General features: G+C 40.5%; 4 protein-coding genes across 6 annotated transcripts in view; 1 reads left to right on the top strand and 3 right to left on the bottom strand.

The window, feature by feature from the left end:
• Window positions 1–24: 24 nt before the first annotated feature.
• Window positions 25–1,508, bottom strand: LOC114879128. Its single transcript, XM_029193734.2, has one exon. The coding sequence runs from the start codon at window positions 1,420–1,422 to the stop codon at window positions 124–126; it is 1,299 nt and encodes a 432-aa protein (XP_029049567.2). The 5' UTR covers window positions 1,423–1,508; the 3' UTR covers window positions 25–123.
• A 170-nt stretch (window positions 1,509–1,678) lies between these two features.
• Window positions 1,679–8,431, bottom strand: LOC114879129 (pickpocket protein 11). Its single transcript, XM_029193735.2, has 9 exons — window positions 6,303–8,431; window positions 4,272–4,389; window positions 3,976–4,170; window positions 3,757–3,838; window positions 3,435–3,686; window positions 2,637–2,864; window positions 2,361–2,545; window positions 2,150–2,277; window positions 1,679–1,806 (listed from the first exon to the last, which is right to left on the bottom strand). The coding sequence occupies exons 2-9, from the start codon at window positions 4,379–4,381 to the stop codon at window positions 1,691–1,693; spliced, it is 1,296 nt and encodes a 431-aa protein (XP_029049568.1). The 5' UTR covers window positions 4,382–4,389; window positions 6,303–8,431; the 3' UTR covers window positions 1,679–1,690.
• Window positions 8,432–8,579: 148 nt separating this feature from the next.
• LOC114879123 (NAD(+) hydrolase sarm1) overlaps window positions 8,580–17,156 on the top strand; it is a 62,259-nt gene continuing 53,682 nt past the window's right edge. Inside the window, exon 1 of one of the 2 annotated variants that reach the window (XM_029193725.2) lies at window positions 8,580–8,708. In XM_029193725.2, coding sequence (XP_029049558.1) covers window positions 8,670–8,708 — 39 coding nt within the window. In that variant the 5' untranslated portion in view covers window positions 8,580–8,669. Of the gene's footprint in view, window positions 8,709–14,977; window positions 15,017–17,156 lie in introns of those variants that run through there. The other variant, XM_029193726.2, reaches the window with a different exon arrangement.
• LOC114879132 lies at window positions 15,171–17,133 on the bottom strand. Of its 2 annotated transcripts, none has more exons than XM_029193737.2 (2): window positions 16,799–17,133; window positions 15,171–15,550 (listed from the first exon to the last, which is right to left on the bottom strand). In XM_029193737.2, the coding sequence occupies exons 1-2, from the start codon at window positions 16,918–16,920 to the stop codon at window positions 15,361–15,363; spliced, it is 312 nt and encodes a 103-aa protein (XP_029049570.1). In that variant the 5' UTR covers window positions 16,921–17,133; the 3' UTR covers window positions 15,171–15,360. The 2 variants fall into 2 exon arrangements, with proteins under 2 accessions (XP_029049570.1, XP_029049571.1); XM_029193738.2 differs by having other exon boundaries at window positions 15,171–15,547.

The raw sequence follows: 17,156 nt of genomic DNA, 5'->3' as shown, positions 1-17,156 counted from the left end.
TTACATATATATTTGATAAATACAGTGTCTACATTTATATATAAATATTATACAATACAAAGCGCCGTGCAATTTATATTAAATATTCATTTTTAACATGAAAATACCTAAACTTATTTAATGTTACATGGGTTTAGGTAATTGATCTAATCGAAAACTAAATTCAACCAGTTCTTTAACAGCATCTGCTATTCTTCTATTATATACTGGATCAATTTTCATAGTTTTAAGTATTATTTCACTCCTGGTTTTAAATTCGAACTCATGATAACTGTCAGGATCATCGAGAATCTCTGCACTCAAATGTTTATCCATCAGCACCGTCTGAAAATACAAATTAGCTGTGATCGATGCACCCAATCGTTGTTCTTCTACTCCTTGGATCAATTCCGACCACGAAGGGATCTCCATAGTGGTCTTCGAGGATTTCAAAGTCTCACACAAGACACTATAATAATACTTTAACATGGTTTCCTCCCAAGTCGATCTAAAGTTACGCTCTGTGCAGAGGTACAAGAATTGTGTGACGTCGTGTGCCAGAGGAGCATACCTCAACAATTGGAAATCTATCAGTACACACTGTAGAGGTTCACTGTTGCTAAACATTAGATTATTCCCCCATAGATCTCCATGACTGACTACGTTCTTTTTTGTAGGTGACATCTCCATCGCTGGGAACACTTTCTCGCAAGCTTTTGGTATCATACTTCCATCAAGGCCAAGATGTTCAGCCACAGCAACAATGGCTTTAACACCAACATCGAACCACGTTCGAGTTTTACCAGTACGACTGAAAGCGTTCTCCACGAAAGCACTAGGATGCATCTTCTTCAGAGACATTCCAAGACGAGCTTCCGCCAATAGGGAGCACGCGTGTAGCCTGGCGAGGGCTGTTAAACCGGAGACAATTAGCTCTTTGTCAAATAACTTATCCCTCAGTGTATAACCCTTAACGCTTAAATCCTCAAAGACCAGCAGATTCTCTTTAACTATGTAACAAGTTGGACTCCATGGTTTGCCCTTGTATCCATGATAAAGTTGAGGAACTATGTCGCGGTAGAAGATCTTCTCTTTGAGAAAGACACGTTTGTCCAGTACGTATTCCGCTTGAGATGGTACTTCATAAGGTACCATTTTAACAAAGAAATACAATATCTCATTTCCATTCACGGTTTTAATATCTACACTGAGTTGTTGATAGGATCCAAGAAAGCCCAGCTTTCCATCAGAGTAGGATTTAAAGGAGAATTTCTTTATCTCTGCGTTATCACTTACTGCCTTTTTAATTAGATCTTGAACCTCTTGAACAGTCAATGGGTTACAATTAATACTCGTATCATAATGTACATCGCCGTTCAGACATTCTGGTGCCAGCCGAACTTGTACTTCTGATCTTGACATGGTCGAAAAAGTAAATACCATAGCACACGGTCCTCTTTATATAAGAGTCAAGTAAAATCATATCTGTGATATATTTACAACTATCTAGTTGCTCGTGTACATGTTTAATGACAAATAATTCCTAGATAAAGCTGTTATAACGTAAGAACGTTGCATGTGTGTAGAAAAATTGTAGTGTTTATTTTTTGCTTTCATTGCAGCAAGAATCTCGTGCAGCGACTGCATTTCAAAGTGAAAAGTATTGATTGTACTCGTGATATCAATCAATCTATGTTCGTGACTTTTAAAACTAAGAAGAATTCACTTCAGCTAGTTTGTCTCGACGATAGAACAACCAGTATGGTATTTCAAAGAAACTCAAAATACTGGCTCCCATGAAGAGACCAAATACACTTCCGACTGAAACTGAAAACAGTGAATCGTTTTTTATTAATTATTAATAATCAATAATTAAATATATTATAATAGTTAAAGCTTAATAAAATTAATGCTTTAATATATCTTATTGTTAGTTAGTGTGATGGTCAAGGTGCTAATTGACATGATTTCATTGTCAGATATATTTAAGTTCTAATTATTTACAATAAAAATAGTTAAATTTCAAATTTTCTATTATCTTACGTTATTAGTATAATAGCTATGCTATTCAAAATGATATTTTTCTATTATTTTAATTATTCAAATATATCTAATTTGCAATGTCGGTCAGCAACGACTATTAAATAGAATATTGATGTTAAACTTTTACCTGTGACATCTAAAATGTCATTGACAACGTATCGACGATATCTCACTGTTGGATGCGAAAGTAAAGAAAAATGAATTCTTGAGTAGGAACGATCCGGAGAATTATGTTCGTAAGGTTCCAGTCCATTCCTACAGTATAAAATTACTCTATGAAACATTTCACATTAATTTATAGAAACAGATATATATATATATATATTTTTTTTTCATACAAGATCACCGATGTCCCTTCGCAATTAAGATAGCATTGTTCATTCTTCACCGCCTGCGACGTGATTTCCGTTTTGTTCGCAATTATACAAAGCATCTCAGTTCCGTTGCAAGCCCTTGCTCCTTTCGGTACAAAATAATAAAAATGTACGCAACCACATAACTTTATCATCCGTTCTATTATCATCTAAAGTCACGTGTAATTAATCAGTCTCGCTAGGATATAAATTACAGTTTAAAGGAGCACCTTATTTGCATGGAACTTAGAGTCTGTGTACCTCGAGATAACATGAATCGCTGCTGTAAATGTCAAACAGACCGTTAGCCTGTTTTTCATCCGGGAAACGACAAAATCTATGATCAATCGCAATTTTCTTCACGCCATCCTCATTGATCGTGTCCTGTATTATAAATTGGACTAAGGTTGTTTTGCCAGGCTTCATATGTATCTCGTCCTTCTCTATGTTAGTAAGCATTGGTAGCTGGAGGTTGTTGAAAACGTGCACCTAAATTATGCGATAGCTTAGCATGTTATTTGCAAAGTGTCAATACTTTATTATAACAAAAGGCTTGTTCATTAGCGATATCAGGTAGGGGCCAGAATGGATTAGGGCCCCTCACCAGTAGCGGCTTGTAGCTAAAATTAGTGGGGGTGCTGCTCCAGAAAATTTTCAAACTTTATTTTAAAAAACCGGCACTGCGGGAGTGATTCGCGTGCAGCTTCATATGTGCGCATGCGCACAACAGTCAAACACCATATTGGTGAAACTGAAGCGCACAAAGATTTTTGTATCTTTTTCATAAACTGGGGGTTGGCTACTGACATTCAGCTTAAGGATTATATATTGTACAAGTATAAAGAAAGAATTAAAGAAGAAAGGACTCATTATATTAAATGTTATCGATAATATCAAGTGGAAATAGGGGGTGCTGCAGTGCCACAGTGCCTATACGCGAACCGCCACTGCCCCTCACCATATTGAAATTCTTAGTTTCTAAAGTTTCAAAATTCCAGAATTCTAAAATCCTCCTGTAAAATCTGCTTGTCAGAAATTTTGTAAAGAAAAGATACGAACTGTAAACGACGTGAAGAAGTACGCTTTCGTTTTCGAATTTATGTGAATATCAATGATAACGTCTCCGTATTTTACGGTGCGATTGACGAAGAAGCGTACACTCGGTTCATTCATCTTCTTCACATGTAAGGTATTCATAGCGATACAATGACCGATACCAGTTTTCCTTATTACTTGAAATTCGCTGCAACAATTGAACTTCTTATTGTTCCAGGTACACTCGGCTAAAAATTCCGTACAGGGTATGTTCGTCTACAATGAATAAAAGAAATTTTCTTCCTCTTTGCTGAATAAATTGAATACTTTTAGTATAATATTATACCTTTTTGTAAGCAGCCAAAAGTTCTTCTGCTGATGCTTGAAGCAAACTGGGATTGGAGTAATTTGTGAACATTCCTGGATTCCTTGAAAGGTATAAATTATTTTATAATTGTTTACATCTACATTAATATAGAAGAACTCTGTATGATGTTTAAATAATTTTTCAGTTTTTTTAAATTTCATTCAATGTTTTTTTTTTATAGGAAAACCTTTAACGCACCTTTTAAAATATTTGCTTTTAATCGTTTTGGTAGAAGAAATACAAAACGCAATAGCGGGAAAAGGAGTCTCCCAATCAAGGTACGTAGTCTCACCGGTTACAGCAGCATGATACTCGTGATAATCTTCTAGCACATTATTGATCGTGATTGCACATCCGTACCAACATAGTACGCAACAGAACAACCAAAATAATCTGAATAAATTAACAAAGAAATAAGATATTCGTGAATTGAAAATTTGCCGTTAAACGCGTTCAAATGTTACCGCAATTTCTTTTTTTAAAAACGCATTTACCTTTCTACATACGAAAGATTTTCATCCACTGTATATCCAATACCATGAATATTACAGTTCCTTAAGTACTGTTTAATAATATTCCACCACCAAATTAACAGCCTTTTCATGGTTCAACCTATTAGAAAAGCAATATGAAATTACTATGCGAGATAAACGATTCGCTTGGAACTTTTATAAGCACGAATAAATCGATTTGTTACCTTACAAGCAGGTTTATTAATTATACAATGTTAGATTTAATCTACTTGTGCAATGAAACATGATTTTAAAGATTATTTTATTACGCAGTCTACTGTGCATCGATCATAATTTAAAAATGTGGAAATACAACTTCTGTACTTTTCAATCGTATTCTTGGATCTTTATTATTTTACAAATGTTTTACGGCGTTTTATAGGGGAGTTCCTTTAATATTTTGTTATTTTTATGCTTTCAGAATTGTACTTTGGCCGTGAAGGGTAGCATTTCTTTGACGAACTAAACGACGAGCTGCCTAATCCACCAGAGCAACAGATTAACCATGGATCAATCATGGGTCAATCGTTGGGCAATCAAACTTTCGAGAGACGTTGCGAGTGCAGTGGTGCAAATCAATGATCGGTGAGTCCGGTTCCCATCATGTCGTAGGATAAATGGTCCAAAACGATACGGAAATTGGTTGTAATTTTTATCTTTTGAGCGAGATCCAATAGGAATCTGTAATCAGTGTTACCATGGACAAGATTATACTACTTTATCGACTCGTCGAAGCTGTTGCCGCATGTTGCCTCTAGGTGCCACTAGTGGTACCATTTTTAAAGCGCGCTATACTATTCGAAATTGAAGCGGGACATATCGAAGTTTTAATTATTAATAGAAATAATTAATTTTCAAATTTCAAGCTTCCTATTCGCCATTTTACATTATTTGTACCGTAACAATATTACCTTTTTTCTATTGTTTTCTTTTAATTATTCAGACGTGTGTAATTTGCGGTGCCGGTCACCGGTCATCCTCGAAACATTCAACGCGTTAATTTATTGCCGGTTAGAAGTTGAATAATCCTGTAATTTCCGTGAAACGTAAGACCATCGTATGAGAAGGAAGATAATCGTGTGGAATAACGGTTAACAAAAAGCGAGAAGCTTTTGCAAGTAGCGAATTGAAGAGGGGGTTCGCGAATAATCGTCGAGAAACAGCACCGATTGGCAGTTCGGCCATTGACGATAAATAGCACTCGGTACGACGAGAAATTACAGCCACGGAGATTGTAATCGGTTTGTCGGACGCCATAACTTACGCTGTTAAGAAAGTACAGATAACAACCGGGAAAATAATAAACCCTAATGAAACTGTTTGCAATGCTGATTAATGATAAAGGGAAGCTGATATAGATTAGACGTGGGTTGCCTTTTATCCTTTTCCCCTTCCGTGTTATTGCCGAAGGCACGTAGGGCCTGAGGCTTCACTCTCCCAGTTGACTCCGTTTTGCGTTGTTACCTTTTTTGGAACTGAACTTTACCATGCAGTCGTCATTTTCAAGTTGTGCAAAAATTCTTGATTTTTCAATTCCTATGGCTAGATTTTGAAATAATCTCAAAACCTTTTTAGGTGTGTTTTTCGCTATCTTAACAACTAAAGCAAAACTTTTCTGCGAAAATGGTTGAGAAAAAAAAGAAAAAAATATTGACTATTCCAAATATTGCTTCGGCATTCTCCTGGAGTTTAGCCTGCTTACTCTAGGTTTCCTAGTTAATAATTAATAAGGATATAGAAGGAACCGTTTCTTTCAGCATACTTTCAAACATTTCACTCGTAATCGTCAATAGAAACTTGTGCGTCATTTTTCGCACGATGACCCTATTCTCTTCTGGACGAATAGAGTACCGTATCGCTTCGAAACGCGATGCGAGCCAATGAAAGAACCAAGAAAACCATAGTTGCCGAATTCTGGTTGGTCCGCTGGCGAAAAACAGTTTCGCGCACGAAACAACGTGGCCAGCGTGCCAACGAGGAGCGTGATGTAAGCAATGTTTACAGGCAACACACGATAAGAAACGACGATGTCGAGCCTGGTACCCGGCTTTCTTCAGTCTTCTTCGACCTCTCTTCGGATCACGTTCTGTGCCGGTTTCGAAGCTTCCCAGTAGATATTTACACGTGTTCCTCGTCAATTTCTTCGCTCTCTTCGACAACCGTACATTCTATACCGTGGACTGACGTGGAATAAGTATTATTCTGTGACAATTCTATGTCATGAATTTTCATGTTTCCGAATCACCGATTGATATGTAACAACATTGTTCAACAATATATTCGTTATCGCTAACTACACTTTTTGCGATAACGAGTGACCATCGGTGCTTTGTTTAACGCGCGAATCGTTGGAAGTGTTGGAATACCGGATCGTGAAAAAAATCGACGATATCTTCATTAGATCTTCGTGAGCGTTCGAAGCCGAGCATTCAGGAGATAAAAATGTGGAACGAGTAAAATTGTGTCATCGTTTGCGAAGGTATCCAAGCGTTCCGAGTATGTAGAGAGTCCATTACGTCGGTGAACCGCGTGGAAATTCCACCGTGTCGAACGTCGTCGAGAAACTATCAACGAAACGCAATCGTTCTGTTTTTTCTTCTCTCTGTTTCGTGCTGTTTGACAAAAAGGGAGTTTCTCAGGTATCGATCTTCGTTGTTTTCCATCGTTTCATTGACACAACGAGTTTTCCCGCGATTCGCGCTGACGCAAGCGAGTGTTTACGATCAACACGTGCTGCGCGAGAATGAAGTGCACGGACTGTCAGTTATGTCTCGAGCGTTTCGCCATTCGTTCGTCTTTGTGATCTCTGTGCAAGTCTTCCGTTAATTCAGCAGATTTTACAAAATCGCTGTTCTTCTGGAGCAAGATACAAACGTTGCACTTTCAAAATAAAGAAATCGCAGCAAGATTCTTCCAGGGTGCTGTTAAATTCAGTGTCTTCGACCAATCGAAGATCAATCATTTGATGGAAGTAATATTCTCTTGTACTCCGACTCGGCGATGGAAGAACGGGATTATCCTCGGCACGACCTTCTTCACGAATTTGCAATTCATTTAACAATGCCATCACGATCTTCGAGACTTTTAGAGTAACTCGGTGCGTGTCGCGAGTGGGAAAATGAGAAAAAGGACTCTCCTTTCGCGACCCGGGACGATTCCAACGGAGGTAAAGGAACGTAATCGCGTTATACACTGATGGAACGACGGATGAAAAAGGAGCGCGACGGAAAAGCTGATGAAAATCAAGTGGCGGATCGTTGTTTCGATAAACTAGTCGACGCTGTACGACAGTGAAACGCCGACGACAGTGATGTAACGGTGGAAAATAAAGCGGTGACTCGCGTGGATATTGGTACCGTGTGCTGGCGCACGCGTAAACACGTGCGAGAGCGTGTTCGGGCAGCAACTTTCCTCGTCGATTTTCGGTGGCAGTTTTTGGAAAACCCCGACACGGTGGTGATCGAGCGAATTTTCTTCCCCGCGATCGATCAGCTTCGTTTTCTTACGTTTCATACGATCGAACTCTTCCGTTTAACATCTTTTCTTATATTCTTCGTTGCTCGTTCGCGGATGGAGAGCCTTCAACTTCTTCGAGACGATATTAAAAAGCATTCCTTCTCGACACGTCAGATTCTATTTTTGACTCGGCAACCTCTTGACACTTATTAGCGCTTCCCAAGTTACAGCATCGAGAGATCGGGACGTGTTATCGCGCGTGCAAGCGCGTCAACGATCGCGCCGAAAACAGGCGGGAGAAACGAAGTGAAGAGAAGATGTTTACTGTTAGTCCGGAATGAATTTCGAAGAAGAGAAAAATAGTGCCGTTTTATCGTCTCTTCTGCGACTCCGATATTCGCTCGACGATCGACACCATTCCGCGAAATGTTGCTCGACGAAACTTTATATTCCTTCGAAGACGGTAATCCGCGTTATCGAAGCATTACTGTCAACTCGTCCGTCTTTCTCGCTTGCTAAGGCTTCTTCAGCTTCCTGCGGTTCTTTCACCGTCACTTCCGTCTCGCGTTGCTATTCCAGTCGTTCGTTCGTTCAGCCGCGCGACTGGAGGAGGGGACGTGTAAATTCAAAAAGGCCGTGGAAGTGCGTGAAAATTTTCAGTTGATAAAATTCAACTTCTCTTCTTTCGATGTTCTTCGAAAGAAGATTATACGCGTAACACTTGCGTCGGCCGCAAGCGAACGGACCAGCTGGATGAAATTCCACGGGCGACGATAAACGGCAACTTTCTTCGGAGCAGGTTTCGATACAACGATGACGAACGTAACAGCCGATTGTGCGGCGAAAATTTCGAGACGAGGTCGACACCTCGATCCGTTCCCGAGTGCGTTTGCTTCTCGTGCTTGAGCAGCTGGACGGGAAACCATGGGCAATGGGTCGTCTTGCTGTCGACATCGCAAGAAGGTAAGTACCTTTTTCCATTTATCATTTAAACGTTGATTTAAATGAAAAGATAGTAATCCAGATGGATAGTCTCGATAAAAAAGTATAAGTATGTGATTGAATCTTAACTAGGTAACAATTAGTAACTCGAATTGTTAAGATTCTTTTATCAAAAAATTGATCATTGCCTATTCTATAATATACAGGGTGAGTCGCCTAAGGCAAGCCACCCGGATAACTTCTACATTTTTGGAGGTAGAACAAATGTTTCAGACAAAAGTTGTTTGGTTTCGATGTGCTCATAACTTTCCTTCAGATGGAGGCGCTTAGGAGATTTGAAAGTCAACTTAGTTTTTTAAATGGAATGGGGTACCTTTTTATGCATCAAACGATGCAGCTAAACTTTCTTTATAGAAAAGTACTATGTATGTCGAAAAGCTGGTAGTTTAGGAGATATTTCAATTTAAATAATTCTAAAATTCGTATTGACATTAGCGTTTATTTACAAGTATGGTTCAACACAACGACCATTTGCATCACAGCATTTTTTAAATCGATGAAGTAAGAACTAGCTATTTAAAGGATAAAGTTTACGCGAAAGATTCAACCACAGTGACTGATATGAAGCAGCGTATTATTGACGAATGTGGCAAAATATCAGCCGGTATATTAAATAACGTAGGCCAGTCCTTATTTAAAAAATGCTGTGATGCAAATGATCGTTATGTTCAACCATACTTGTAAATAAATTTTAGAATTATTTAAATTGAAATATCTCCTAAACTACCAGCTTTTCGACATACATAGGTCAGTACTTTTTTATAAAGAAAGTCTAGCTGCATCGTTTGGTGCATAAAAAAAACTAAGTTGACCTTCAAATCTCCTAAGCGCCTCCATCTAAAGAAAAGTTATGTACATACACCACGTAATGAGTGGAGAAACATTTGTTTCTATCTCCAGAAATGTAAAAGTTATTCAGGTGGCTTGCCTTAGGCGACTCACCCTGTATACCTATTCGATAAATGTAGTTATACGAATGAATATACAAATGTATGCTTTCGAAATTGCATTGGTATGCGCTGATAAGAGGCTACAAGACTGTTCTGTGAGATGGCAGCACGATTCGATTATGATAATCTCGAGTCGCTGTTGTATCTCGCGATAAGACAATAGATCACTGGCGAAGATCATAGATCATTCTAATAAGAATCAAATCTATCCATTCCATTCTAAATTCAATCGTTAAATGTTTTCTTTTATAATCTGGAAACTCATTTCCTCATAGAAAATTCCTGCGACAAAGAAATTTGAAAAAAAAAAGAAGATAATTAAAGACGCGCGTTTAAAGTGATTAACCCGTTGCCGCCGATTGACGCTTGGTTATTTACCGGCTCGCATACCATAGCTTTTTGCTCGCTCCTTCTATGTCCGTGTTTACCCTTTCTTCTCGGATTTTTAATAACGGTTCGCCAGAAGAATCTGCCTGCGGAGCTGCTGGCAGTGCTGGCCAACCGATCGGTCGTTGCACAATCGCGGTATCGGCATCGTTAGATCTAACGACTCGCGTCGCGGAGGAAAAAAGGAAACAACCGCAAACGGAGGCGCGTATATGTCTATGGGAAAATGGACGATGCAAAAGGGGTGGACGAAGAGAAAGAGAGGCACGACCAGCTGATAGATATCGGACGGATTGGCAGTTGTGCAATTGTGCCACGAGGAACGAGTACGCGGCCTTCGAGTCGAGAATAACATCGGCACCGAGTTATTTTCTCAAACCAATCTCGTCGTTGATGGACAAGTGAAAAAAGAAGACAATAACGATCCCGATCGATGCTGTTCTCGATTGACAACATTTCTGGCAAGAGAAAAGGAGGCGAGAAACTATTTTGTCCAAACCAGACGAGACGTCAAATGGCATATTTTAGCGTCTCAACGCTTTTTTCATCTCACGCTGCTGTTTCTCTTTTTTTCAATATTCATTGTCAGTGTGCCATCGTGACAATGTAGAGACACGAGTTAGTTGTCTTCGATTCCGGTGACAGTCGAAGTTTATCGCGTGACTCGCATAATGTCAAGGCTGTTTCGCATTAAAGGTTATTAATGAATGCGCGAGACGGTGCACACGTGCGATAAATATTAATTTCCAGAAGAAAGAAGTTTAACCGACGCGACGCGTCTCTTCTCTCGCGATCTTCCGACTTTTTCACGCGTTGAACTCCGCTCGCGAACCCGCGGACCATGGAGAGAGCCTCGAAACGGCGGACCACAATTTTAATCTAATTCTTTGCTTCATATTATTTTAATTTTCTAAATTCTGTCACGTTTAATTTTTATTTTATTTTGTTCCTTTTCTCATCTAACCGCGGTTTTTTTGAAAATTTTTCCGCGAATACTTCGTCCTCAATCATTATTTGATGTAGGTAATGCCACCACACTTTCTTTTGTTGGTAAATGAGCTTTTGCTCACAAGTACAATTCATGAGAGGTAGGTCTCCTGGGCGAGGCTACCTTACTCTCACTCATCGTAAAATATAAAAAAAAAAGAATATTATTTTAATTTTCTAAATTTCACATTGTCTATTATACCTGTGTATAAAGCAAATCTGACAATTGGTCCAAGCTCTATCTACCTTTTAATAAAGAGCCGCGAGGAATAAAAAAATTGCAAGTTTGTGATAACGTGGAATTGCCGCAACATAGCTGCTTGTATCGCTATGAAATTCAAGCAATGTTTCTTTGAAGTTGTATCTAGCATACCCGAGGAATTCCTTAATGAAAGCCTTGTCCGTAATTGCACCGTGAATTCCTACTGCTAACGACTGACTAGTAATCGTATTAGTATTTTTTAATGTCTCTCCTATGGGTTTACATGCAATTTGTAACATTTCACTGGTACATCCTTTACAAATAATCCTTGTTCCCACCCTAACCTTCTGGATACAGGGTGGTCGAATACAGAGGGTAAAATAAATCATTGAATTCATCTCCCGACGATGAAAATCGTGTCACGTTCACGATGAGAAAGTGTAATCGCTCTCAGCTAAGGAAGCGAGTAACGAATAATGAAAACGTCCAGAGTTGGGTACAGTATTATTTTCGAGTCTTACGAGCATTCGTTAGCCAGGTAACACGAGACCGGATGAAAAAGGCCGCTCGACACGAGGAACAGTTGCATTGCGACGAGTAGGGCAACCCAATTAAGGATGACAAGGGTAATTACGATGTATCAGGTGTTACAGGTGATGTGCACGTAGCGATGCACCGTCACTTTGTCGCGTCGCGTCGTGTCTTCTGTCAGGAGCTAAGTTTCTCGGTCTCTTTGTTGGCTTCGGTGCAATACGCGGGTCACTGAACTTCTTATTTTTATTTTCAACCCTTAACGTTTCTCATGATTTTAAGGAAAACGTTCGATAATAATTATTGTTCAGCTACTCCGTTTCAGAACGCAAGGATATCGTAAACTCCCACGCGTGGCGATAAAACAAAGCGATCAGCAAAGAGAGCTCGTCGTGTGGGTGATGGGCGCAGCAAGGTGCAAGGTCGGCTTCCAAGAGGAATCCTTAAACGCGACCGTTTTCTCACGACACGTCGTAAAATAGAGAATCCGATTCGTTCACCTTCACCTTCTGACACGCGACATTTACGTCTTCGTTGATTTTTATTTAAAAATCTACCTCTAACCGTCAACCGCTAACAATCCCTACATCTATTTATCACTGCCAATAAAGTTTCCAGGTGTTAACAGCTGACCGTCGATGTCGTAAAGCGTTCCCATCTATGTAATCATTTTATTGTTAAAAAAGAAAGTATCATCGGTGTACCATCAATTTGAACGCTCGAATGAATTCTAATCGAAGAAGCAACAGGTGCGAAAGACGTACGCGTTAACCATCGTAATTATCTTCGCCAGTGGCGTTATTTTTTCGGTGGGACGAAAAAATAAGAAAGGTCGTCGTAATCGTGTGACCAACTTGTCTAGAATTTTGTGTTGGTCAATCGCGTAAGTGGGACACGGAACGAGACGTGTAATTATCGTATTACGGGACCGAAGAATAATAATTATCGTCCAGATGGGTAATGACTGCTAATTCAATGAACGGCTTGTCAAAAACTGCCAATCTTTACGAGGTTTATTAATCGAACGTATCATTAGAGCGTAATAATTTTCTACCACGGTAGCTGGTTACGTTTATCATTTTTTTATCTAATTTTTGAGCACATTTCAAAAGGATCTGTTTTAATTAAACGAAAAAAAAAATGTATTCTCGTTAATCAATTGTATACCGAAGCGGAAAACTTTGCGCTCTACGAATCTAAACAAACAGCGAACGAAGCGATAAGCGTGCAGACATCGACCTGGCCTATGACTTAATAATAAATAACAAAGTTACATTCGTTTCCTTATAGCCTCTGTTATTATTACTTTATTGAATCTCCGCATTGTGAATAGGAAACGATATCGAGAGGTTATCACCGTCCCGATCGATGCAACAAATTGCAGAAACAGTCGTTTCGGATCCGAGCAAACGTTAAGAGAGACGCGCCGTTACTCGGAGCTCTCAGCGATCTCGAATCTCCGGATAATCGCGTGATTTGCACGGTGAGGTTGGTCAGGTAACACGTGCATGCAAAACATGCGAACACGTGTGCACACGACCAGAAATCACGTACAGATCACGTTAGAGGTTCGATCGCGATCGGAACGGGTGTGATTAACGAGCAGCTTTGCATCGCGATACAACGAGTCGCCAAAAGCAGGAGTCAATGAAACGAGTTGCGGTTGAACGCTAATTGGCAGCGAGTAGCTCGTTATCGCGGATAATCTGTCTTGTGTCTTCACTGAAAGTAAAAGAGTTTCGACGATGAAGAGTGATCGAACGACGAGTGACGCTTGAACACCAATGTGTTAATTACCAATTAACAGAGAGGATCGCTTGTAAGCTTTGCCCTCGCGAATTTCATGGACACTCGAATATATGTATTCCTTTGCGCGAGAGGCATCGATGCGCAGTGATAATTTACGAGCGACTGTTCGATCGACATTTTCTCGGTACGCGAGTAGGTAAGCATCAACGAGAGAGGCGGTTTAGGTCAAGGCGTTCATGGAGCCGCATTGTTCTTCGACGCGGCGAAAGTGTGCATACGATTATCGTTTATTTATCCCGATGTTAAGCTGGTAAGACTAGCAGATGTACGATGGTACTTGAAACTATTCGAATATCGATAAATTACGTGTCATCGGGCATTAAAATGTTCAGAAATGAATCATAGATCCTATGTCCATAAGAATGCAATTGACGTAGAAATAACCGCAAAGTCTGCCTATAAACAGATTACCCCGCACTGCTACTTTGTTGCAACGAAGCTGATGGAATCGCAAGAATCCGCAAGAATCTCACGAGCTGCGCATTCTCCGCGTTGAAAGACTTTAATAAACGATACTGCAGAGATAAAATCGTATTAAAACGAACAGACGATTTTTAAGTCGAATGCAATGGTTCGCATCAAACGCACCGGATAATTCGAAGTCGAACGACTTCCTTACTGCTAGAACCTAGTCTGACCTTAGCGTTTGAGGTGATGCAGAAAGTGCAATAGAAAGCAAGTTCGCGACCGAATAATGTATCTTTCGTCTCGCATTCCTCCGACGTAATTATTCGGGATTCGCCTTTCGAATTCATGGAATTCTTACGATCGACAGCTGTTAGAAGAATTCTTCCGATGATAATAGATCCTAAATGTCAGACGAGATTTATGGAAACGATCGAGCAGAATTAAAGGCCGGCTGGTTATCAATCAAGCTCGGCATCGCGTATCGAAATGACGATCAAGTTGTAACAGATAAGTTGCATAACTTAGGCACCTTGTTTACGCGAAATTGATCGATTTGTAATTAAATGAATTTCATCTCACGGAGCAGAGATCATCGAGGATGAATCGTAGCCGAGTGGAATCGCGATGATCGGTTGAGAAAAAATAGCCAGTTCGACAAGGTTCGAACATGTCGAAGAAAATGACTCTGCGAACAACTTCTGATCCGAGACGCGCAAGAAATTGCAAATAATGATCGTTGAATCGATTACACAGCCGTCGTGGAAACGAGACAACGGCGTAACGAGACGAGGATATAAATCGTCGACCGTCAAACGCATTACCTACGTAACCTATACGTTCACAAATCAAGCCTAGAGGTCTAATTTGTTGCAAAATAGGAGCACGTACAAACATCATGGGAACGAGGTGAATACAATCCTTACACGGGATGCTACAATTATCATATTCGATGAAGAGAACCAAGGACAAGAATGAATCCCATAAAACGTTGTCAAGTATGTACAAATGAAAAACACGTGAAAGTTATTGTCCATTTAATAGACAGCGTGAAGCTCTCTTTGCAATTTTTAACATGTTCAATCCCATTAAGAAAAGGAATAATTAATTTTCAAATTTCAAATTTTAAGCTTTTTATTTGCCATTTTACATTTTACAATATTTGCCATAGCAATATTACTTAAAATAATGTTCTTCTGTTGTTTTCTTTTAATTATTCAAGCATGCGTAATTTGCGATGCTGGTCACTGGTCACCCCCCACGGCACTGAACGTGTTAATTAGACCCCACAGCCTTCTAAGATTATTGTTAGGCTGCAATCTACCTGTTGATGTCTTCCACATTATACCCGAAGAAGTTTACGATGGTATCGCGTGTAGGCTTTCCAAGTGCTTGAAAAATCATTCCAGACGCCATTAAAGCCGCGGTAGCTCTGTAAACAGGCGGCGAAACTGCAGGGTGCCCCGTACACCGTTTCCGATCCTGGCTGCATTAAATTTCTGTGCGGCGGTAGCGGCTTCCACGAGAGTCTGCTGTGGAAAAAATGAAAATAAAAACCCTGTACGAAGCTTCGGTATTTCCTGTACACTCCTTGGTGTATGCTAATGCGAGGGCCAACACAGGCTCCCCCTTACGTGGAGCACGCGTTAGTACGGTCGTGTGTTTAACCACCACGCGATCGCGTGGGCGTGCTGAACGTAACAGAACACGACGTCGATCAGTAACGTCTAACGAAAATAAAGCCGTTCGCGTGCCGGCTACGATCGTAAAATCTAACGGCGTCTCCAGGGATATTAATGGCCGGTTTCTCGGAAATGCCCGCTAACGACCAAACTCGTCCGTGTAATTGTGATTCGTCGTGAATCAACCGGACAGAAATATGATAATGACGGGTGCGATATTACCGCGGTGCCCCTTTGAAACACTAGCGTTTTTCCGCGACGCCATAACGGTCCTGCGCTTTTCCCTAATGGCAGGGGTCGTTAGACGAAGAGAACTTCCTTGCCATTTTTCCCGACTCCCTCGCATTAATTATTCTTACCGAGCAGCGTACATTGCTCGCCATATAGAAAAGTTTAAGTATTAAACGATGGCTCGTGTCTTACCTGTTTATTACATGCAAAATTACAGGAGAAATCATTCAGGATATAACACGTTTCGTAACACGCTCGCGGTACGAATGTTTGAAAACCGCGCCACCAGGTGGCGCGTACGCGCAACGCGAGAATTCTCTTGTTTTCCGTTCAAAGCTTCGCGAGGTCATTGAACGAAACAAATTGTATCGATGTCACTGGTTGCGAGAATCATTACACGAATTTAATCTCGAAGAATGATTCCTCTTAATCACCGGATAAGGAAAACAAAGTATTGTCGTGATTAGTTTGCGGATAATCTGGAATGACAGTCGAAACGGAAGCTAATCGCAGGCGCGAGTATTCGAAATCGAACGGGTTCGAGATACTTCGAGATATCGAGAAGCATAGAGGGAACAGTGGGACGACGCATGGCGCAGCCGCGGTACTTTCGTCGAACGCTTCGTGGCTCGAGTGTCTATTGCCAGTTATCGTCGTACATTTACGAGGACTGTCACGGTAATTACGGCTTTCTCGCTCGTTACAAATTACGTGGTCAATGTCGAAAGGTGCAAGATACGCGATAAACGTCTATACCTCGAGAAAAGTGTGCATACGAACAGCTGTGTCGTGCAACCGGACGCGTTCGATGCGTACGTTTTATCGAAATTGCTCGACGAATATCGACAAGTGCGATGAAGAACTCACGTGGGTGAATCGTAGTGAACGTCGCGATCCGACCAGTGACCTTTCAACAGTGATGTAACTTCCTCGCAGCGAAGGAGACTCGATTGCTTATGATCTGTAACGCTTGCGCGGATGCCCTCCATGATTTCTGGCGGGACGAGCTTTCAAAGCGCGTCTTAGTAATTGTCGGATTAAACTCGTGACAGGCGTACCAACGAAATCGATATCGCGTGCACGCAATGTGCTCGTTACGTTCTAAACGTTTGTGAAAACTAACTATCACCTGAAATTATCCGTCGCGTGATAAATTCAGTGATGAAGTATAGGAGAAACTAGAGAGTGAGGTTAAGTGGAAAATGCGGACTGCGGCGCCACCACG

Source organism: Osmia bicornis, chromosome 12, assembly GCF_907164935.1.
Source record: "Osmia bicornis bicornis chromosome 12, iOsmBic2.1, whole genome shotgun sequence".
In the NCBI taxonomy this organism is placed as follows: Eukaryota; Metazoa; Arthropoda; class Insecta; order Hymenoptera; family Megachilidae; genus Osmia; species Osmia bicornis.
Note: the sequence above shows the minus strand (reverse complement) of the source record. Positions and strands in the feature narration are given on the sequence as shown.